Source organism: Leptinotarsa decemlineata, unplaced genomic scaffold (genome assembly GCF_025532065.1).
Source record: "Leptinotarsa decemlineata unplaced genomic scaffold, Ldec_3_MD MMD2_tig00026354_RagTag_RagTag, whole genome shotgun sequence".
NCBI lineage: Eukaryota > Metazoa > Arthropoda > Insecta > Coleoptera > Chrysomelidae > Leptinotarsa > Leptinotarsa decemlineata.
Genome location: NW_027412702.1, coordinates 19,715,761 through 19,739,491, shown reverse-complemented (window position 1 = coordinate 19,739,491; position 23,731 = coordinate 19,715,761). Strand labels below are relative to the sequence as shown.

General features: G+C 32.5%; 1 protein-coding gene across 3 annotated transcripts in view; it reads right to left on the bottom strand.

Annotated features, from left to right (window-relative positions):
• Positions 1 to 8,453: 8,453 nt before the first annotated feature.
• Ttk (tramtrack) overlaps positions 8,454 to 23,731 on the bottom strand; it is a 42,525-nt gene continuing 27,247 nt past the window's right edge. For 2 of the 3 annotated variants that reach the window (XM_023165339.2, XM_023165340.2), the window contains exon 3: positions 8,454 to 13,107. In XM_023165339.2, the coding sequence (XP_023021107.1) occupies positions 12,374 to 13,107 (734 nt within the window). In that variant the 3' untranslated portion in view covers positions 8,454 to 12,373. Of the gene's footprint in view, positions 13,108 to 17,381; positions 21,890 to 23,731 lie in introns of those variants that run through there. The other variant, XM_074184379.1, reaches the window with a different exon arrangement.

Sequence of the window (23,731 nt, the reverse complement as noted above, 5' to 3'; positions counted from 1 at the left end):
ATATTTAGTAACGGGGCGTCATTCAATTTAATTGCTCAGTAAGTTATTTACCCTAATTTTTGAATCTATTGATTTCTAAACCATCTAGAAGATTCAATTTCAAACTTTTCTCTTCTAAATGTAAGACGGCGTATTTATGATTGAACTCATGAACTTCTGATGAAAGGTGGTTTGCAAATGTGGAATTGGTCTTTCTATTTACGAAACTACTTCTAATATCTTTAATTCTTTAGGAAAATGTTCTCTCTGTTTGGCCAATATACAGTGTTGGGCAAGAGCCACAAGTCTGGCACCGAAGTTTTTTCTTTATTGTTTCAATCCGTTAAATACCTAAATGAAAATGCCTGGCACTTATTGACGAATATAACCTACAATTCCTATGAATTCTTTATTTTGTCATTTCATTTTTTCCTGTTATTGTACCTGCTGCATTCAATGGTGCATCATAATATTATGGTTGGAAAGTTGAAAGGTAACTACTTCAATCCATTATTGTTAATCTCATTTCATAGTTTAGTTTGGTAAATATATCTGACGTAATCACTGAATGAATGTACATATCACTAATTAAAAAAATATGCTCAGTCTAAGTTCAGTAGCAAAGGTTCAAACACAATGTCAAGATACTTCTCATGAAAATTGTCTTCTAGAATAATCAGAATAGGTATTTCAACATAAAATTTGAACCTTCGACCCATCAATGATCTCCAACTTCCTAGATGGTTAGCTTATGCAATTGCATCCAGAAAATGTAACTGAACATTTTCATTTTCCAGTATCGCTTTTGAAAACAAAATCCCAAAGGCGATTCTACAACTTAGTCCCGAATACTTTCGAGTATTCTGGACTATTTTAGAAATGTCTAGAGGACGAAACTTGTAGCCCGTATGTCTTCAAAATCACACTCATCAGGTAAAAACTTTTTCCTTGAATGGGGGATAGGCAATATATATTTCTTCATTTTCATATATTTCATTTGATAGTTCTGTATTGAATTGGGATGTTCCAGAATGTCCTCGAACGTTCCCAACTAGTCTCGAAAATTCCAGAATTTTCAAAGGCGAAAAGTCTAGCACTTTTATCTTCAAAGGCACGTTTTATCATCCTATATTCTTCGATAACGTCATAATGATTTATCTGCTTGAAAATATGTTTAAAATCTGTTTTTCCGTAAATCAGCTGTCGCCCCCATACGAACTACAACTCTCAGAAGTTGACAAGCTTGTGCGAGCTAAGGACTAACGGGGTCTTACCTTTCAACGTGTGATTCCTAACACGGTTGCAGTATCATCCCAGCTTCAACCAGATAAATTCTTCCGAGAAAAATATCTGGTCAAGGCAGGAATCGAACCCACGGTCTTCCGATCGTGAGTCGGGCGCACTACCACCGCGGCCAATTCCACAACAATTTATATACAACTATATCGAGAAATATCACAATACATAGATAAGTTGTTGGCCGAATTTGGCAGGTTGTCTTTAAGTTGCTGCTTAGATCTACCTCCTCCCTACATTTTTCTAGAGAGAGAAGCTAGATGGACTGCCTATACACTGCATGTGACCTCTGACATCATGTCTCCAACTGTCAACTACGAACTGCCTTATATAGTACTTTTCCAGAGTAGAGAGGACTGTATCCTCCGGGAGAAGGAAATATTAAGAGCAGATAGTTGTTGGTTCATAGATGAATCAAAAACACCTCTAGGTTCTGGTGCAGGTGTTTTCAGTCGCAGACCCGGTCCTGGCCAGGACGGAGATATTAACCTGCCTAGGAACCTATGCGACTGTATTTCAAGCTGAAATCTTTGCGGAGAGATTGGCAGAATCCAACCTCTCAAACAAGACAATAAAAATATTCTCCGCAGGCAACGACTCTCCTCAATAGGAAGACTGAACAAATTGTTTCTGGTCTGGATTTCTGGCCATACTGACCTGGAAGGCAATGAGGCTACTGACTCTCTTGCAAAGAAGGGTGCTGTATACAGGTTTATTGGACCAGCCTGTCATTAGTATCGCTTTAGGCTTTGCCAAACAAACATTGAACACCTGGATGGCAAGAACATTTATGAACTTCTGGCAAAATCTTCTTTGATTAGCTCACTCCAAAGCGTTCATTCACCCTTCGAAGCTTGATACCAAACAGTTGTTGGACTACAATAGGGATGAGCTAGGATGTCTAACAGGCCTTTTCACGGGTCACTGTCGGCTGAATCATCATATACAGAGACTCGGATTGTCGAAAGACAACTTGTGTCGCCTCTGGAAAATGATGAAACAACAAAGCACATACTTTGTACTGGGGACCGAATCAGGTTTTCAGAGTTTAGCAGAGCGGCTCTCTTACCATCTGACCTAAAAAATCACTTACCATATAAACTAATCGGCTTCGTTAAGAAGCTGGGTTTATTTGGTCGAGTGTGAATAGGTTTGAGCCACAATAAACCCTTGCGGGTTGGAGGGTCCAATAGACCCACTCACTTTTGACCTAACCTATAAATTACTTATCTCTTGTGATTCAACTTTTTTTCTCAATCGGCCCCTTTTTAAAGGTTTTCCTGTGTGTGCAGTAGTCTGCTATAACTATTCTCGCTAGTTGAATCATTTCCCATTAGTTATATAACTACACTGTGTGAATTCAGAATGTCTCCTTAACCGAGCAAAGTGTTTTAAAAAATGGTATAAATTAAAAATCAACTTGATCTTTCCAAATATCATTTCATTTATTTTTGGAAGGGTTCCAAATCTTCCATTTTATACGACAAATAATAAATGTCAGTAACTTTGGAACCAACCCAGGGCTTAAAGTTTTTATGTTACCTCTACTCTCAGATTTATTTCGGCTTTTCTACTCGGTAAAGATTTGCGAAGTTCCAACGAGAGAAATCGAGTTTTATTCCTTTGGTACAGATGCAATACCGTAACTAGGATAAAGGTAAAGATCAGGAATCACCTGTGTTTAAAATAAAATCCATGAATGAAAATAGGGGGATGAGTTGTAGAACGAAACTTTGCAATTTGATATTCGGAAATAAGTGTTACTTAATTATTTTTGGGAAGTTAAAACTCGGCTGTTTCAACTCAGTTCCTTCGGATGGTATTGGGTATTTTATGAATGATCAACTTCTGAATTCCTTCGTTTTTTAACTGGGATTCCAAGTGTTGATTATAAGTAGGTGCAAATGAAATGGGAAACATTTCATACAAAAAGTTTATTTCTAACCTAACATATAATCTAACCTGGCCTACGGAGTTAAAGAGAAAAGCAGACTTGAGACCGTCAAATTTTGACTGTGTCAATTTTTGACTGAATAAATTTTTCATGTTTCAATGTTTCTCATAAAGGGTCATTCAAATGTTACTTGGGCAGTATTTCAGTCTTTTTAATCCCCTCCACCCCTTTTGTCAGCGAAAGTAAGTAAAACTAACCCTCTTATATTCTCACAACGACTCTCATTCATTAAAAACGAACGAAGCACAGATCCCCCTTCCCCCTATGGTGCTTAGATGCTCTCTCTTTCGTTTTCTTCAATTCACAAAGGAGATTTATTTCTCTCATAACCTTTTTTGAAGTTCGCATTTTTTATTCTTCATGAATTATTTTTACGTATATTAACCGATATTATCTATTAAATAACTGTTACATGAAGATTCCAAATAGGAAAATACAGTCACAGCACTAAAAATCTAATTGAAATGATTTAATTGAATTTCTCTGAAAACAAATAAAACCGTCTGGTCGACATTACCAGACTGTTCTATATTAATCATATAATTGTTCCAGTTCACTCGAACGTATTCAGGAACGAGGGAGTTTTGCAAATGAGATCAATTTTCAATTAGTAATCGGTTGGTATGGCTCAGAATGTTTTATAATTGTTATCACATCGTGTCTATTCAATTTGATTCAATCGATACAGTCAATAAACAACAACAATTTGCGGGTAATTTTCATGCGTGTGTTCCATTTACAGTGATTTTTTGAAAGTATAGGGTATTATTGCATAACCTGAATTCGCAATTTGCAGATATTGCGTTCAAAATATGATGGAATTCATTTGAAACCACACATCGTAAAAAAAATTAAACTAGAACCTCTGGAATAGGATAAATCGGAAACAAGCACTTTTCCCAAACACCAGAACTGCAAAACTCTTCTCGACACGCGTTTTACCATCCAAGTTTGCGTTAGGGCTTGAGAAGAACTGATGTTCTTCTTCTGAGGACACCAATTTGGTTGGTGAAACGTCCGTCCAAGTATTGCACTTCTGGTAATTGGAAACAGTGCTTATTTTGATTACAAATCGTTGGGTTTTGAGAATAGGTAATCACAAGATTCTGACTGAAAGTATGAAACTGAAATATCTGGTCTAGATTTGATTCTGAGTCAACCAAAAGGTCAGACAAAAAGCTTTCAATCCTGGAAAATATAATCTCAAATCAGTCTATGGAAGATTTCAATTGAATAATTATTGTGATCCTAAACAAGATTTTCCTAAAATTATTCGAGCGAACGGATTGCTCCCATTGGATTTCTCAAGTATTTGAAGAAGAAAGAAAGCATGTCATTAATTTTTTTCATCCGTTTCTTAAAAATGTAAATGTTTGTCTCATCAGTTTGATGGTAGCTTTTCTCTTCTTCAACGAAACGAGTTTAAAATAATCCATTCGTATCAAACGTTAGTGCAATATTATTAATATTGTATCATTGTAATAATTTATTTTTATATTAAAGTACTATAACATTTTCTTTCAAAAGCTTTGCCTCTGTATTTTTCTTATAAACGGAATAAATGGATGACTGTTGTGTACATACACTAGACTAAACATGTTAAATAAATTATGAAAATTCGACATTTGTTTTTTATTTAGTCAGTTACAGACCACATCTGCATAATTAGCACACAGATATTCGATGTTTATATAGACGTTAGTATAAATTTATCAAATAGCCACTAATTAGCCCTAAATCCCTACTTGTTTTACAGGGTGTCAACGAATGTATTTTTTTAGTGTCAACGGCCTCGACTACTTTGTTCATCAGCCTCGTATTCTGAAATCCGACGTAGATTTCTTTCAAATATCGGATTTTTTCGTCAAAACAAGACTTTGACAACAGAAATTTTGACAGAATTTACGTAAAATTACCAATTTCAATATTTCCCAGAGATGTCAATGAAAAATGTTGAAGAATACACCGCCCCTTAGCGACAATGGACTCCTGGAATAGTTGATAACCACAGATATCATAATATATATACTAATATATAAATATTATTTGTATTTTTTAATATAATATAACCAAACCTAACCTATTATTGGTGGAATTAGAACCCAAATATTTTTTCAATTTCACCAATATGAAAAATAAATTCCACATGAAAAAATTCAAAATTGCTTTATTTACTGCTACTCTTTGACAGCACAAGCATGCCAATACATAGCATATATCTGTCACTAGATACCATTCTATACACATACCTGTGTTCGAACCACAGACTGTACAAGTATATCTATTATTAATGCGAAAGGTAAAAAGTTACAATTTCACCTCTGTATAGTTCGATATCCTGTGAAGTTCAAGGCAATAGTAAAGTGGAACAGAACACTTTACTTTGAAATATCGATCACTTTTTTTGGATTTTATTAGTTAAGTTGCTGCCTTACTGATACACGAGTTTGTGGATTGTTTTCTGGTATATGTGATTTGAGATTCTGATCAATATCTCAGTTCATTCATATATACAGTTTGAACGATATATCACATATTTCAATCTCGAAATAGTACTCATCTAGGTATCATCAAAAAGTAATGATCTATATAATTTGTTTTTGTTTTTCACTACTGAGCACTCCCACCTAAGACGAAAGTACTTGTTCGCGTTGAAAGCTGCAGGAAAGCAAAACACGAACTCCATATCGCAAAAAAGGCTACCTATACTTGTCCCAATCACAATTAATAACAATGAATTGACATTTGACATACAACTATAGATCAGTTTCCCAAAAGAGTTATCAGTTAGACATGATTCGTAGAGTAGAAAGCCATGTCCAACTCAAGTTGCTGCAAATCATAAATAACTCCCCTGCATGAAAGTTTTTCTTCACTCGATAATCGTCGACAAAGGCATAGTTTTACCGCAGGCTAAACACGCCAGACCAATTAATCTCTGTCAGTGATTTAGGTATATGCCTTGTTCATCCTAATTAATAATAATCTCTTGACAACATTAGAAGCATAATCTAAAGAAATGAACTTTAAATGTTCAAGCCAGTCTTGGATATACCTACACAGTAGGTTGAATGGACTGACGCCTATCAGAAAACAACTACTCCACTGGCTAATACCACGAACGGAGTTGGATTATATCCGACTGGCGTCAGTGCAGGAATCTTCACAAAAAATTTCCAGAATATGCAATTGGTAATACAACTGAAAGAGTCGATCTTTAATTTTGGAACGGGCACACTTGCCGACCAGTATCGGGCTTCTTAGCCTCTCGTCAGTGCAAGATAGTGACCATCATCGACCTAAAGTCAATGATAATCCATAATTGAAAATCGAAACTCTTTCAGAGTATTTCATTCCTCGTCCTAAGTTGGAGCGAACAACAAAAATGTCACTCCATCTAGTGGACGAGGTACTAACAACTGCTTATCCGAAATTTTCCCGATTCCTCTGAATAAGGAAGAAAAACTTTTAGTCAGTGGGCTATGCTTGAAGACTGGCAGTAAACAAATCTAAAGAAATGAACTTTAAATGTTCAAGCCAGTCTCGGATATACCTACACAGTAAGTTGAATGGACTGACGCCTATCAGAAAACAACTACTCCACTGGCTAATATCCAGAACGGCGTTGGATTGTTTCCGACGAGTATAGCCCACTGACTAATAAGAAAAATTAGAAGCATATATTACATGGATATACACAGAGTATATTTCATTGGCAATACTTAGTACAGTCGTAAGCATAATTAAAGCATTGGAAAAGGACTTCAATTGTCGAACCTATTTGAATAGAAAGAAAAAAATTAAAGCAAAACAGTTGTACAAAGTACCAAGTAGCATTTTTCGTGGGTGGCATAAGCAAGAATTCTCAAATGTTCACGGTTAATCGGCTTGACATCATGACATGTCACACAGCATGGGCCTTGGTAATTTCTTGCTTACGAAAACACCCTAAATTTATTTGGTCAACTCAGGGAAATAAAAATTGGGTGGATTTATGCTGAACACCCCTCAGCTTTGTTGAACTGCTAAGAACTACCGTCAACCACTTGATCGAATTAAATCGTATGCATACCCGTACGCAAGAGGCATTCATCTGATGAAACTGGGGGTTAAATTTCTGTAACCTATATTTTTTGTTGCATTTATTATCATTATTAGCAGTGATTTAAAATAATTAGAAACTTCGATTTCGGCAGGTTGTTAGGTCAAACAAATTTTATTCATCATGTTCACTAACAACTCGACGAAATTTTGAGGTTAACACGCCAAGATTGTCAAAAATGTCATGGTTACCGTTCCATGATGAATGTTTAATTTGTAAGAATTCTGTGATTAGGTAGGTCCTGCTTGCAAACAAGGCTTGAGTATGTATGACGTAATATGTATTGCCTATTTCAACGGCGCGCTCTTTTACTCGCTGGCAGATGGAGATGGAGTAAATGTAAGGCTTCGAACGAAGTGAGTTTTGAGTTAAAGGTCTTCCTCGCCCTTTACATTATCCACGGTACTCTTCCACTACCGCGTTCACGTCGAACTACTCGTAGATTTTGTTTAGTTCTAAGGAACATGAGGGCTGAAGTGGTATGGGGATGTGTAAACCGAAATTTAGGATCTCCTGAGCAACTCATCAACCACCAACCCCATTAAAGCACATAGGAGGGGCAAGGAGGGAAGTGAATAAGAAATTGCTAATACATTTTTCGGTTTAGAGAGTCATGTATACAGTATACTAAGTATACTGTGGTCATGTGCTCCTGTAGGAACTCCTCGTGAGATTTCAAGACCAAAATCTGTAAAAAAAAACGCAATTGAGGAATTTTAATTTAGTAGTTGAAGGCTTTCACTGGTTTTGGGTGGATGCTGAGGGTGGCAATTTTTATAAGATCGTGAGAGATAACAAAAACAGCACCCTACTGTCAATATGTAATGACGACTGGCACGTTGACAGTGAACTGTTAAAAATTTAGCCTTGCGCTCTGGGGGAGTTCATACCAATCCCTCAGAGGTTCTTCAAACCAAATTTGAACCATCTAGCATATACCATTCCAGAGATATGGTCCCTTCATGACAGCACATGATAGGATATTGATAATTTGGACAATATATCATGTACTCATGAATATGGGAAATAGTTTCATGCACTTATAAAAATCGTATAGAAAACTCCAACAGATTAGATGAAGATCGAAGTGAATTTAGATCTCATCAGGAAAAACATTCAAATGAAACAAAATGGGGTTATTGACTTGTTTATTTCAATGACTTTGTTTCAACACTGAATGGTTTATTTACATAGATATCTACAAAACTGGATTATGGAAAGTTTGACAACCGTTTTTTTATTTCTTATGACAAAATAAATTTATTTCAGGAACTTCTCTTTAATAGCATTTTGCCGATTGGCTATGGGTTAACTAATATTTATGAGCAAACTGATATTTTGAATGGAGATATCAAATTTTCAATTGATGACAGATTTTATGAAAAACTAATAAAAGTGTTAAATAAATTTATAATTAATGGAAGAAAACTGTATATTAATTCGAATGTGTAGAATGAATATAAGGATTGTTTATTATTCAACAATATAATTTCCAGAAAATGTGAATAGGGCATAAAGAGTGCATATACTGTCGAGAATTTCACTTTGAAAGGAGAACATAAGTAGCAGGAGATCACATCACATCGGGGAAAACTATGGTAAATATTTATTGAATATCATTTGGGTGTATAACTATATATACCTACCTACCCAAAGGATATTTGATGAAAATTCACAACAGTTTTCCTAATGCTCGTCATGTTATAAAACGAAGAATTATTAGGTATACCTAATGAGACAATACGTATCACTTCTGTCAGTCGGACTTTGACTAAAATGGTTTATTCACAATGGATATTCTATTTCTATAATCTTATAATAAAAATATTACTTTATACACTTTGGAGTTGAAATACACCTAAAACACTTGTCACTATTGATTTTTTTTACTGAAAGTGTTTACACAAAACATATTATGACATCAGGTGTGAAAATTTGGATTTCAGAAAACTAATTCCTCAACAGTTCATCTCAAAAAAAGAGATCACATTTTTGGTTAAAAATCATTAGTGAAAAATCTACTCTTCTATAGAAACACATTCCGTACTTACAGATACCATAAGAATATAGCAAATAAGTTGATTCTTTCTTGGAAAAATTCAATTATAAACTCCATTGCTGATTTAAAATGAAGAAAAGAGAAGATGTGAAAATTATAATGAATTAAATGAAAACATTTTTTCCACACCAGAATTACAACATTGTCTAATAAGTCATTTGATTCATTCAACGCCAAAAGTTTCAATTCAACCTATAAAAATTACAGTGATTCAATCTTGGTTCAATTTGCCATCACTGAAGTTTATGGAAATTAAAATTTCATTGAAACAAATACATGTAAATTATTTTTCAACCATATCGTTTCCAGAAATGCAAATTGACTACAGTTATTCCTTATTTTGGTGTTTTGCCTGAGTCACATCTTAAAATTGTAATTCTTTACTTTTTGAAGGTATAATTTTCATTATTTCTATGAATCACTTCTGATAGTTTTTGAGCTGTTTTTTTTTTGGAAAAAAGAATTGTTCATACCTGATCCTTTGATTTCATAAGAAATAATTCATTATTTCTTTCAAAAATTTCAAAACAAGGATACTAAGAAGAAAGTTCAGAAGTACTCAAACTGATTTCACTATTGTACCAGTGGTACAGATATAACTGAGAGGCTGTGTGTGTTGGATTGAAAATATACAGAATGTTGCATCTGAAAAAGATCCTTGAAAATTTTGAAATGTATTGACAATTGTCAAAAATTGCAAATGTCAGATACTCAACAAATAAGAAACTCGATTGAACTAATCAAACTTATTTTTTCAGTTAAGCTGAGTTTAAGAGAATTGAAATAATCCAGAAAAGCTATTACTTAGAACGAAAGAATGGAACTTGAAAGAATCAAAAAAGTAAAACAGGGAAGTATAAAAATGTGGATTAATTTGTTACATCACCTCTCTAACAGACTGTTGAAGAGATGTGGTGTTGAAAAATATCACTGAAGCATTTAACTGCAGGGGGCTCTAAAAAACTTTGCAGAAACCGACTGGACCAATGTAGTTTTCCCAAATTCCCACAATATATTCCTAAAATTGCAGAGTTCCTACTAAACAATTTTTTACATCTTCAGTAGTCTGATGACATCAATTTAGAAGTGCTATTGTGACATTTAATACTAGAATTCACATCCATATCATGGATTGTATCAGCCAAATTCGTCACAAATCTTTGATTTATATCTGAATTTCAAATTTTGGACAGAAAATCAGATATTTGACAAGCAAATACAAAATCAATTTTGATGCCTAAACCTAACGATTATAGTTGATGTCCAAAGACAAACTCCAAGAAACCAAAGGAAAAGTATGACGTGTACCATTCACTAACAAATTAGAGTATGGAAGCACACCCCAATATTTCCAAAGGAATTGTATGATCAGCAGTGACGATTGACCAGAAGTAATCAGTAGTTATAATAGTGAATAAATAGATTTAGTCAATTGATAGACCCAAAACGAAAGTGTTTTCCCATCACAATATATAAATATTGTGTTCTGACTGTTGGGACCGTCTGTATAAACTAGATTACTAATAAATTGACAAGACAGAAGTGAGAAGGTAGCTTATTCCTTGTTTTATTCGTGTAATCTGAAGAGCTCCTAATGGCTTACTGTGTTAATTTTGTAGACTTACTAGGAGCCGTTATTTGGAGTGCATATACCATTTGTAGATATGAAAATATAGGACGCTTACAACTTCAGTTCACTGCAGAAGGTTTTTGGAGGAGTAACACTAGAAAATATTCAGGAATCAACCTACAGAAAAGTAACTCGGAAAGGTGATCAACCTGTTTTTTTGACAAGGTTAGGTCAAGTTAACGATTCTTCTAATATGGGATTCACAGCACGTTAAAAAGTAACCTAGGTTAGGTCAAGGTTGGATGAATGTGCAAAATCTTTTCAATACTTTACAATCTACAATTTATAAAGACTAGCCCAAAAACTATTCAATGTTATGAAAGTCAATAGAGGATTAACCAAAACTAAAGATAATTATCCTCTTTCAGAAAAATTATTGATTTAAGTTTACAATGGATAATCCAATATGTCTGGGAGTGATGAGTCATGCTATTCTTTTGCAGTATAAGAAAATTCTGATATGGGAGAAAAAATAATTTATATAATCTATCAGATTTTACTTTTGGGAGTATGTAACATAGAAGTATCAATTATATTTCATTCCATGAATTCATGTGTTGAAAAATGTATTGATTTTTTTTTAATAATTTTATATTGTTCCATAAGGGACAAACAAACGTTTTCCAAATGGTAAATTCTGATGAATACTGGTATACAATAAGTAGGTGAGCAATACTGACACACAACAAATTTGGCACATCATATGAGTAAGTATCTAGCTCCAAAAAAAAAGTGAACAAACAACAAAATATCTACTATCACCAGGATTTAACATATTGAGCAAGAATATTTGGCACATCAATAAATGCTAGCTGAAAAATATGAGCTAATGTCACTAAAGTATACAAGGACAATAATATCATAACATATAAAACATTAAAAATATCAGGAGTTATCACTATCATATATATGAGAAAATTGAGCTCTCTATCTAGGTTTATTTACATTCAATATCATATTCCAATATGTATGAAATTTACGGGAATATATACGCATTTGCAGAATGTTTGAAAAGTTAGTTGACTGATATTTTGAGTTGATATTGAAAAATGTAACACCAAATGTATCCAGACAGCTGAGGATATGAGTAAATATTTTGCATATGTCGAGATCTATTTTTTGTCAATAAATTATTGCAGAAAATATATGATATATTTCTGGGTCCTGAACCAACACCTCTTGTTATTGGATTCCCGGGTATTTCAAACTGTCTGGATAGAAATAATCATTTAAAGATTTATGATTCTTCACACTAAACCGAAAAGAACGCTTATATAAAATTTGAACTACTCGATGAAAAAATACTGTACAATAATACTCCACTTTGGCACATAAATTATTACTGATGAAACTTCAAGCAGTATTCATGATAGAAGTTGATCTCCTACTGTACCCTCTTCTTGTAACAGCAGCTCCTTGAGCCTCGCACTCTTTCCTGACCCTGTTGATGATATCTGCCACAAGCTTCTCTTCTTTCACTCTCTGTTCCTCCCAGTCTACGGTCTTTTCTCCTTTCTTCCTTGTAGGTACCGAAATTGGATTGGAGCAAGTTTCTACGATTTCCTCCTTCACGACCACTTTGATTTCTTCTTGTTCTTGAGGTTCTGAATGCCTGGTGGCGATATGTCCCATGTAGCCTTTTCGGCTTTTGAAAAATACGTTACAGTGGTGGCACTTGAACAGCGGGGCAGGATTGACTAGATTATTATTTCCGTGTAACTTGTACTTGTGCCGATACCAGTGTGTCCTAGACGCTAGAACTTCACCGCACAGTTTACAAACAACACTTCCATCTTGTCGTATCAGGTATTCAAGCAGCTCGTTCTTCTTTCGTTCGTAACTCTCACTGTCCATTTTTGATGAGATATTTTCTTCATCCGTGAGGAAATGCACTCCGGCACTGTGTTCAGGTTCTGAGGAAGGTTCATATTTCTCGTCTACTTCGATGCTTTCGTGGACCATGTTACGTGCTGCTTCGGTTGAGATAATTACAGATTCCTGTTTGATTGGAGTAATGAGTTCTACAGTTAGCGAGGAAGGAAGATTGGTGTGGTTTTGGTTATTTTCTTGATAATCGTAGTACTCTTCTGAAAAGAGATGGGTTTGTTAGTAGTGTTAGTAGAATTGTTCACTTTTATAAATTTTATTTATGAGTTAGTGTTAGTATATTAGTACGTAGGGTTTATTCAAGAAATATCTTAATTACTATTATTTCATAATCCCGATTAGGTGGAAAAAGACACAATTTTGAATCCAATATAAAAACCATTACATCACAAGATGTTTCTGTCTGTATTTGAAATTTTTTGTTGATAAAGGTGTTTGGAACATATCACTTATCATTTTGAATTGAGTTGTTACCTATAGTTGTTTTGTCTTTATATCCATAAATATCGGTACTCTAGGGAAGAGAAAAATTTGAGAGCATATAATGTTTGGATTCTAAGTGGAAGATGAAGAATCTACCTATACCAAAACTGCCATCCACAATATTGTGAGAAGGGTGCGTTGTTTTACTCCATAAAATAATAGTATTATTTATTCACCTTGTAAGTGTAGCAAACATATCGTCGGGTAACAAGCAGAATACATCAAGTCAAAAAATGTACTTTTGAATAATTTGGCTTGAAAGTTTTTTATTTTTCATTTTCTGTTATATTAACATGTCTTGAAATTATTTTGGTATTTTATGAATTTAAAATATATTTTACACATGTATGGAGTAATAAGACTGGAAAAGCAGTTTAATTTAATCTTCCAAGATTATTTTATTCGAGGTTATTGGCGAACAATGCACTGATTGTACTTTACATGTAAGGGTAGACTTAGTGTGTGTATTTAACGTGTAATTTCTAAAAAAAAAATAATAGACTTATTATACTTATTTCAATTTATGTATTATCAAAAGTAAAAATACTTATCATTGGAGGATAAGTAATAATGTAGGAATGGTAATAAAAACAAACTCAAAATTGAAATCCTTAAAACTATTTTAAATAAAATTGAACTAGTTCATGTTTCAATCTTCTTGGTCAGTATCATTTTCAGCTGGTTCGGTTGTTACATCCAAAACAGAAGATGAACAAGGCAAATTTTTGTACCAGTCACGTAGTGTCTACCAGCCCTTGCCATATTCATGCACACTGAAAATATCAATATGACGTTAAGCTGACTGAATTGAGCTGTGCATCGAGTCCACCTCCATATAAGAATATTCACTTTCCATAAACTGTTTTCCGATCAGGTACCAATTTCACAGCTTCCACGCTTTCCATTCACTTCTGTCGAAAAATAACAAAAGGCCTCGTTTGGTAGAGATGATTTATAAATGGTGAAATTATACAAGTTCAGTTTACGAAGATAGTGCAATAAACTAATTTGTGATGTCGGGATTTGAAGTACACTCTGCATATCACGTATTGTAGATTTAAAACTTCTATCACCAGTTACCTTTTTTTATCTTAATCTTTTTCTTTCATAAACTCTTCTTTCCTTCTTAAGTGTTCCTGGCACTTTAATTTTAAATTTTCTTTATCCACAGCCTGTTGATATTCATTGCAAGTGGAACATTGGTCTTTTTTGGTTTAAAAAAGAACATATTGTATTGGGAGCAAAATATTCTGCTATAGATAATTAGACCTACTCCTGGCCATTGATGTTTTTTACATTCTTCCATAAATAAATCAAACATTTTCTCAATATTAAGATTAGGATCTAAATAGAGGCGTTCAGTCCACTTTCTTGTGTAATGGCTTTCAACAACAGAAAAACTCTCAATGTGTTCTGTTACTCTTCTTATTACATCTTCTGGCGTTTTATTGGCCGGAACTTTTCGACCTCTCTTGTCTGTTCCACTGTACTCTCCAGTTTCACTCCTATTTTGAAATGCATTCAAGATGGGAATGTTTGAAATACATAAAGTTTTGCAAAAGAATGACTGACAAACTTGATATTTGCATTCCGTATTAGTGAAAAAATATGACTTCGAATTACTTCTCTGCTTACTTTGTTCTCCTTTTCGAGGTCGCCGATATTTCACTTCTTCACTTCACTACGACATTCATAAGTATGAAATCTTTTTGCCTCGAGTATTCCAGATTCCAAAATGTCTTGCACAATACCTTACGATTGTCTTCAGAAAAATGTTTCGTATATTTATAACGGCACTTCTAACAACCCACTGGCTTAGGAACTTTGGGATTTTGTATTTTTCCTACTAAACTTTTATAGGGTTGATCTTGGCTTCTTTTTTTCTTTTCAATAGTTCTCTTCCAACTTGAAGGCCTTGCAGTGTTCCATCTAGTTTTTTTAAGCTCGTTTCTTTTACCATTTCAGTCCTAAACTCTTCATCTTTGTTGTTTTCTTCATTTGTTGAACTGCCATCATCATTTTCTGGTTTATAGTCCTTATCTTTTAAAGAATCGTCCGAGTCTTCCAAATCTGAGCTATATCCTGCTAGTTGGCAATTGCTAGGTCCAGTTAGTGTATTTTGCCAGAACAAAATACGTTATTAGTGACTTAATGGAAATATGAATTTTGCAGAATAATGTACTAGAAAGATCTCAAATGACTTGGTGGATTTTACCATAAATTTTATGAAATGTGACAAGATAGTGTGAATAACTTAAAAGTTAAAAAAAAGGGCTTAGTGTGTTTTGCTTGTAACCCGACGATATACTGTATACTTTGTTTTTAGGGATTGAATCTAATCATAAATAATATATTAGTGTATAATAATTTGAAAATGAAAGTATAAGGTTACTTATTCATTGAAAAGTGTAATCAATATTATTCCATTACCAAAATTTTAGGCATCTATAAGATACTATATTTATTAAATAGGTAATATTTTTGAACTAGCGATATAAAATATCAACAGAAATATAGATTTAAGTTCAAAAAAGTTTCACAAGTTTCACTTTAGTAATTCATCTTGTGACAATAGTATTAATACTAAAAACTAGGTCATTGTTTCTTACAAATCTCGCAACCTACAAAACATTTCCGTTTCAACGGAATAATAAACCGTTTATAAATGCATTGCTTGGAGTAGACTCGTATTCAATGAATGTGAATAACTTTCAAATAAAAAAAATAACAACCAATAATAGTAAACTGTCAAGGAAGAATTATTGTCACATAATTTCAAACATAAAATAAATAACTAAAAAATGAATATATTTTCATTTTTGCGCAAACCTGTCTTTAACAATTCACTTTTTTTATTTCTAGAGGATAAAATTGTTTGCTGTCGTAATGAATTTACTTTTTTCCAAAATTTGATTTAACAATTCTCATACATAATACTTTACTCTGTCTCATAGAATAATCATAAATATGACATATTTCGTTAAAAATCATCCAACTCGAAATTTTCATTTTATTTTTAATACAATGAACCGGTAAATTTTCACTTTATATATATATAGAGAATTGAAATCTAAAAAATTATTGGGTTGATATAAATTTTTGTTTCTAAATAGGTTAGCTAATAGGAGTATATACATTTAATAGACTTATTCTGTATAGATTTTAGGCAAATAAAGGTATTTTCCTAATCGGAATAAATTGAACTGAAATATATATTTTTCAAAAATTTCATTGGTATTTTATCCCCTATTTTATAAATAATACCAATAAATTACGATATTTCCTCCTCCTCCGTGACAAATTTTGATCAACATATAAACCTAAAAATTTCGTTGCCTGAATATAATGAATTGTTACCTATTAGTATAGATACACCGCAGTTCACCTTAAAGCAACTTTTATGAGCATTAATATGAACATATTGTTTCCTATCTTATAAATATTCTGGAACAATTCAATATTCCCTCTAATGCCGATATTGCCAATTTTCTCATTGAAATTTCATGGTCAATAGTATTGCACGATTTATGGAGATCTGAAGGTGAATGGCAATACTGTTCATTACTATCAAATTCGATTTGTATTTATAAAATATCCATTTCTTCTGTCTCTGACACCATCATTTATTACATTATTTTCCAGATAATCACCAAGTTTCACGTGCAAGTCTTTCCAAAATTCTGGGATAAACTCGGGATTGAATTCTTTCAATGATTCACTCTGTCAAATAACATGTTGGAATAATCCATCTAAGTTTGCCTCTCCCATACATAGTCTTACATTACCCAGTATGAGAAACGGCAGGTGGGAGATATTTATGTTACGCTGTTTTAATGTAGTTCATTTGTAACACCATCACTACCTAAATACGGTGGAGTTCCTTCTTCTATTGATGAACAAACATTTAGAATAATCCTCTTGAACAACCAATGACTCAATAGCAGATGAAATACTTCTGTGAGAGAAGTATCATCAACAAAAAAATCGAAAATGATTATTAGAGGTAGATTTATTAATAAAGAAAAAGTACATTAAACAAACAATAATTAATTTCTTAGTATATACTTTGTGAATTGAAAATAAACTTAATTACAATTATATTGTATAATACATCTGCACCAAAGTGTCACTAAAAATAATATAACGAGAATAAACATGAAACAATATTGATCGTACTACACGTGATACTATAATTATTAAAGCGATAGAGAAAACTATAACAATCATTTCGTGATCACATAATAAATTATTCGTAGCCAACAGCATTTTAGTCAATATTTAGCAAAGTTATATTCTACAGGGTGTTCTGCAAGCGGTGAAAATGAATACCCAACTACAAGTTTAAGAAACTCGAGAAAAAATATAGACGTGTTTTTTAAATTTCATGTCACTTGAGAATATTTTCTCTGTTGGTGGATAACTTCGGTGGATAATAACAAACTGACTTTGTTGAAGTTCCAAAGGGTTCAATTTTGAGGCCACTTCACTCAACCCTAGAAAAAAGCAGTAACTAAAACAAAAGGATAACTTCATTTCAGTTTGCTTCAGAAATAGTAGCAAAACCACATTGAGATTCTTCGTTGAATGTTGACCTATGAAGATGGCAACCAAAAGTTTTACTGTAAAAAGAACAATGTACAAAACTGTTTTCATAGAAATATTAGAGGATTTTATTCCCACAAATATTTCAAAATAAATAATTGTGAGATAGATTTTGAATGAGGTTCATTAACTTTCAGCACACCCTGTGGAAACGTTAGAGAGTAACATAAAAACTTATAATTTCACGATTAATGTATATTTATAATTTTCTAAAATAAAACGAACTATTCTGAAGCCTAACTCTAGTAACGTTAGTAAATAAATTTCTAAATTAATTGCACTTACATGTACTTTTCTTACTAATAAAGATTGCAGCTATTTCTTTTTAAATGTGTAGTTGCAATCTTACATGGAAGAACTTTGACAAAAACTGGCCTCGGCCTAACAAATGTTAAACAAAAAGTAAAAACAAAAATTATCACACAGTGATTCTACAAACTATTGCGTGTTTTGGATTAATAAGATATTAGATATCTTAATTTGTACAAGGGATCTTGAAGGCACTTGCCTAGTACATAATATAGACATAATAATCACAATGTATTTATTATTCATGCAAACATACGGCACTAATGATATGGTATTTCTGAATTATTCAATTTAGAAAGAACGTGGTTGAAGAGGTATAAACTGGCAGGGAATCTACTGAAATTAGTTCTGAAAACTACTAAATCGTTGAAGGATCATGTTTTTTATTTTATAATCAACAGTTTAAACTTCCGATTATCCATATTCGACAGTTTAACCATTGATTATATATGATCGATAGTTTAAACTGTAGATTATGGCCAAATCAGAGATGGATTATTGTTTTTCTGGCACTTGTTAAAATGCCAAGTTGCATTGTTTTCCATAAAGGCGGTGAAGACCATCAATTATAAATAATCGCTAGTTTGAATTGTTGATTTTAGATTATACAAAATCAACAGCTTAAACTGTCGATTTTTACTGTTGATATAAAAAAAATGTAGCCCTTCATAGGAAACAATGCAACTAGCATTTCAAAGAATGTAAGAGAAACAATGATTTCGCTCAGGAATATTAACATATAAATTGATGCACTTTATATAATAAATTGACAACCTATCTTCGGCGTTTCACCATGATTGCTATTTCTGAATACAGAATAATTTTATTCAAAACTTATTTATAGACTCATCATCTTCTGAATATATAGAATAATTGTGATATCACTGTCTTCAATTCAAACAACTATTTTAAACTTAAAATAAAAATTTCCAAAATATTTTCGGAAAATAAATTTAGAAACGACTAATATTGCACGGCAACGGCTAATTTTTCGTGAACAATTTCACGAAAATATTTAGTATCAAGTTTCTGCGTTGAACAGAACCCTGATAGAAATTTCAAACAAAAAGCTCTCAACAATTGAATGAGAATAGACATAACAAAACATTGTTTAAATTTATATTTCAACAGAAAACATTCTAATTTCATAAATTATCGAAAGCATTCATTTCAGATGAGTAGAGAAATCAACATACTGCTGAAAATTTTGGAATGAAGTAGTTCATCGAATGAATTATTGAAATATCAGTTCCGTTACTGAAGGATCCATTCGAAATTTTCAAATAATATAACTACCGAATTGATATAAAAGGAAATATGGGTAGTACGAACTAAAATAAAACGTTCATCTTCTTCAGATAATCATGAGTATGAATTGATTTCCTTGGAAAACTTTCAAGTATGATTGGAATTGGTATGAATTTAGAGTTCATCTATAACTCAAAAAGGTAAGTTTTCATAGATAACCAACTGTTTCCTCACAAACATACTTCTGAAGTACTTTTTGAAACATTTGACAGATTATGAACCTCTTACTTTCAATCATGTTGTCCCAAGCATTACGTTATTGAAAATTTGGCCATCTTAATTGGTAAAAACTGACAAACTAACAAATATTACACTTCCACCCGAAAAACTTATGAATATCTGGATGTTCCAACAAAACAAGAGTTGTATGATGATCTAACCTTATTTTTTTTTAAACAAGTAGTAAAGAAACGAACAGAGGAGAACAGTTTCTCCTATACTTCTATTTAAATAAATACCAAGTGATGTTTCATAAAACAAGCCTCCTTACAAAAACCCAAGTGCCTAGATTCAAAATAGGAGAAAATCAACAGACATTTCAAGAAACCAAAGCGACCTCTGCTGTTTCTAGCCTCACCCTTGAATACTGCAAAAAAACAAAATATTCCCATATTTCCTTTTATAAAAATATGCCTTTGAACTTGCTGATCAAAATTAACCAGAACAAAAGATTCGAAAGTGTGGCAATCGAAACTATGAACTAAAAATAAAATTTGTCAATGAGCTTAAATTAATTATTAGAATTATTCAACAGACTGAAGCTTACGGAATTAAAATAAATAAAGATTCACAATGGCATTGTAAAACAGAAATATATCTATTATTGTTTTCTGGCGTCCCAACACCTATTTTAAATAGTTATTAAAATGATTCAACTACGATAGATTTGTGCGACCTGCGGCCTTCATATACATATACCTATAAAATATATAATATTTAGTTTTTATTGTCTACTTTGTGCAGTCAATATTCTTAAATATTTCTATATAAACATTTCTACATAGATGTAAATAATATATATTGTGTTATTTTTCAAAAAAAAAAGTCATAAACAAAATTAATGTGTAAAGAAACCTTACCTTAACAATATTTGCAAAACCCCTATATCTATCCAAACCGAAAAAACTATCATAAACTTTTCTCTCAACAAAAAACTAGTACGTTACAATTATTGAAGATTATATTGTATTACTTACTGCTTAGCAGTAGGTAGAAATTATTACTAACAAGACCTTTAAGGTTATTTTTAACCAGAAGCGGTTAATCACATTGTAAACAAGTTTCAAAAAAGTAATGCATCAAAACCCCAAGGATGAAATTAACTCAGCAGAGGGGTTTATTTCCTTTTTCCAGTGGTATGGCTGGTAATGAGTTTCACTCAAAAAAAAACACTCAAGCCACTGGAAATTCAAAAAGTAAAATATATAAACTTTTCAAAAAACCCATCTCTTTTTCAGAAATAATCATTCAAAATATATTCAAAAATATTGATGAGTTCACCTCTGCAAAATATTTACATGAATCCATCCAAATGAATTACTTGTTTGATACTCAATATGTTGTACTTTCAGCTAACATGATTTTAACTTGTTTTAAACTTTACTAAAAGTAGCACCAAGCTTGAACTCAATTCCATCATTGTTGATACCACAGCTAGTGTCGTTCAACTAATTTACATAGTTGGAAAAAAACCCATGGGAGGGAATACAACATCTTTTGGCATGAAGCAATCGTGAACGGTTTTCATATGGTTTTTCATTTTGTCTGGTCTAGAAAATTCTTTCTGACACACCGGACAGGGAAAAACTTTTCTTTGGTGGCCCTCGTGGTATAAGAAAGCATGCCGTTGAAAACTGTACTTGTTTTTGAAAGTTTTTTGTACGTCTACCTTTGCACACTCGGTGCACTGATAGATACCTTCATTTATCGAAGCGTAACGAAACAGGTTCAGCCCCCGAACAGACATTTCGGTTAGTTGTTCCGCAGGGTCCTGACTCTGTGAAGTCGCTCTACGCCTTACCCTTCTCTTCGTCGGTTGTCTTGTCGCAGGCGCGTTCATCGCTGCAGAATTCGGTAAATTGGCCATGTTCGGTAAGTTGGGAAGAGACATAGAACTCGTAGAGGGAGTTGTCATATTATTATTATTGTTGTTCAGCAAGTTGTCGGGGGTGCTGATTCGCGAAGATTCTGGGGTGCCTGGGAGCTGATTCGACTGTTCCGAGTTGTCTGTATTATCCGTTTCCATTTTAGGTGTTAAGAGTTTTTGAGTAATCGGAGAATCTAAAAGAGAGAAAAAAATGAGACATGTTTTCGGGAAAAATAAGAAATGCAAGAAAACAGTAAGTGTTCATGTGTAAAATAGATAGTTGAAATAAAAATAAATCGGAATTTATTTGTTTCGAATTTATTCACTAACGTAAAGCAAAGCTTTTTCCAAACAATAAAAAAGCATAGCAAACCATATTTTGGCAGAGGGACATGAGTTCATTTTCAATGACATGTTCTTAGGCGACACATGATATACCATGGAATATGTGTAATTGATGACTTGTTAACTTTATGGTAATTCATGATCACTTAAATGAAATGAATGAAAAACTTTCGTCTAAATACCACTGGTAAATTTTATTTATACGACCGGTTTCGGGTTTGACCCCAATAACAAGTATAAAACTGAATTTTCAAATATCGATTTTATTACAATTTTCAGGTATGCTACAAGGACAGGTATTGTTGCTCATTTAGGAGTATATTTTTCTGGTTTTTAATTGATTTGTTAATTTCCATGGCCTCCAACAGATTCATTTTTTTCCCATTTTTACATATATGTAGGATTTAGAGGTTATCTTCAAGAATCAAACCACAATATAAATGAAGATAACCTCAAAATCCTACATATATGTAAAAAAGGGAGAAAAATTAATCTGTTGGAGGCCATGGAAATTAAAAAATCAATTAAAAACCAGAAAAATATACCCCCAAACGAGCAACTTGATTTATGTAGGTCTCCTCTCTTGAATTTATGAGTTTAACAACGCCTAGAATTTTCAGAGTGGTATTTTAAGTTAGCATCCTGTCTCTTAAATACCTGTCCATGCAGCATACCTGAAAATTCTAATAAAATCGATATTTCAAATTTCAGTTTTATACTTGATAACTTACCACTTACCAGTGGTATTTAGACAAAAGTTTTTTATTCATTTCATTTAAGTGATATACCATGGATATTCAATTCATGTCCTTGGACATGAACTGGATGTCCATGAGATGTTTCTCGGTAGACTTGAAATGGATATCCTTCTGTGGAAATAACTAAAATATACAAAAAATTTATGATAGTTTAAGGATGTATACGTTGGTCTACTGCAGATATTCGTAGGATATTCTTTGGATATAAATGAGACGTCCATTAAAAGTCCACGTGTTGTTTGGTTTTCGTTTGGAACCCAATCTTTTGTAATTATTTTGCAAAACGTATTCAATGAACGAATAGAACTGAACAATTATTCTTTGTTTTATTTGTTTCCTTATGTTTGGATTGGTAATTGTTTCGTACCTAAACTCAGATAATATATGTTCACGTTATTGAATTTGTTCCTAAAATGTAGAATCATCAGTAAAAATTTCACTACACAAAATTTCACATACAGGAATATATAAATATAAGCGCTGAAAAGATTAACTATATGGACGTCAAAAAAATATTATTCTTTGTTCTATTTCCTGGAATTCTTGAAAGTATGTTTCTTTATCTAGGCAAAAACAAACCATTCGAAACCTTCAGTGAATTGAATTGAATGAAATTTCACTTTGAATTTTTTTTCAAATAAGACATGAACACTTACTATGAAACAAAATATTATGCAATACCAAACAGAATAACTCATTCAAACAAAAAATTTGTAAAACTAAATTAAAAAACAAATAATAATAAATATGATAAATTTTATTTGCTTCAATCAACTGATAATAGTAGAATCTACAATATACCTTTCTACTAAATAAGGTAACTAAATAAGTGCAAATAAATTATCTAATATCTACAAAATTAAAAAAAGATGCTAACAAAAATGCAAAAGTAGTTATTGCAACATTTACCTTAAAATTTATATCTTCAGTACT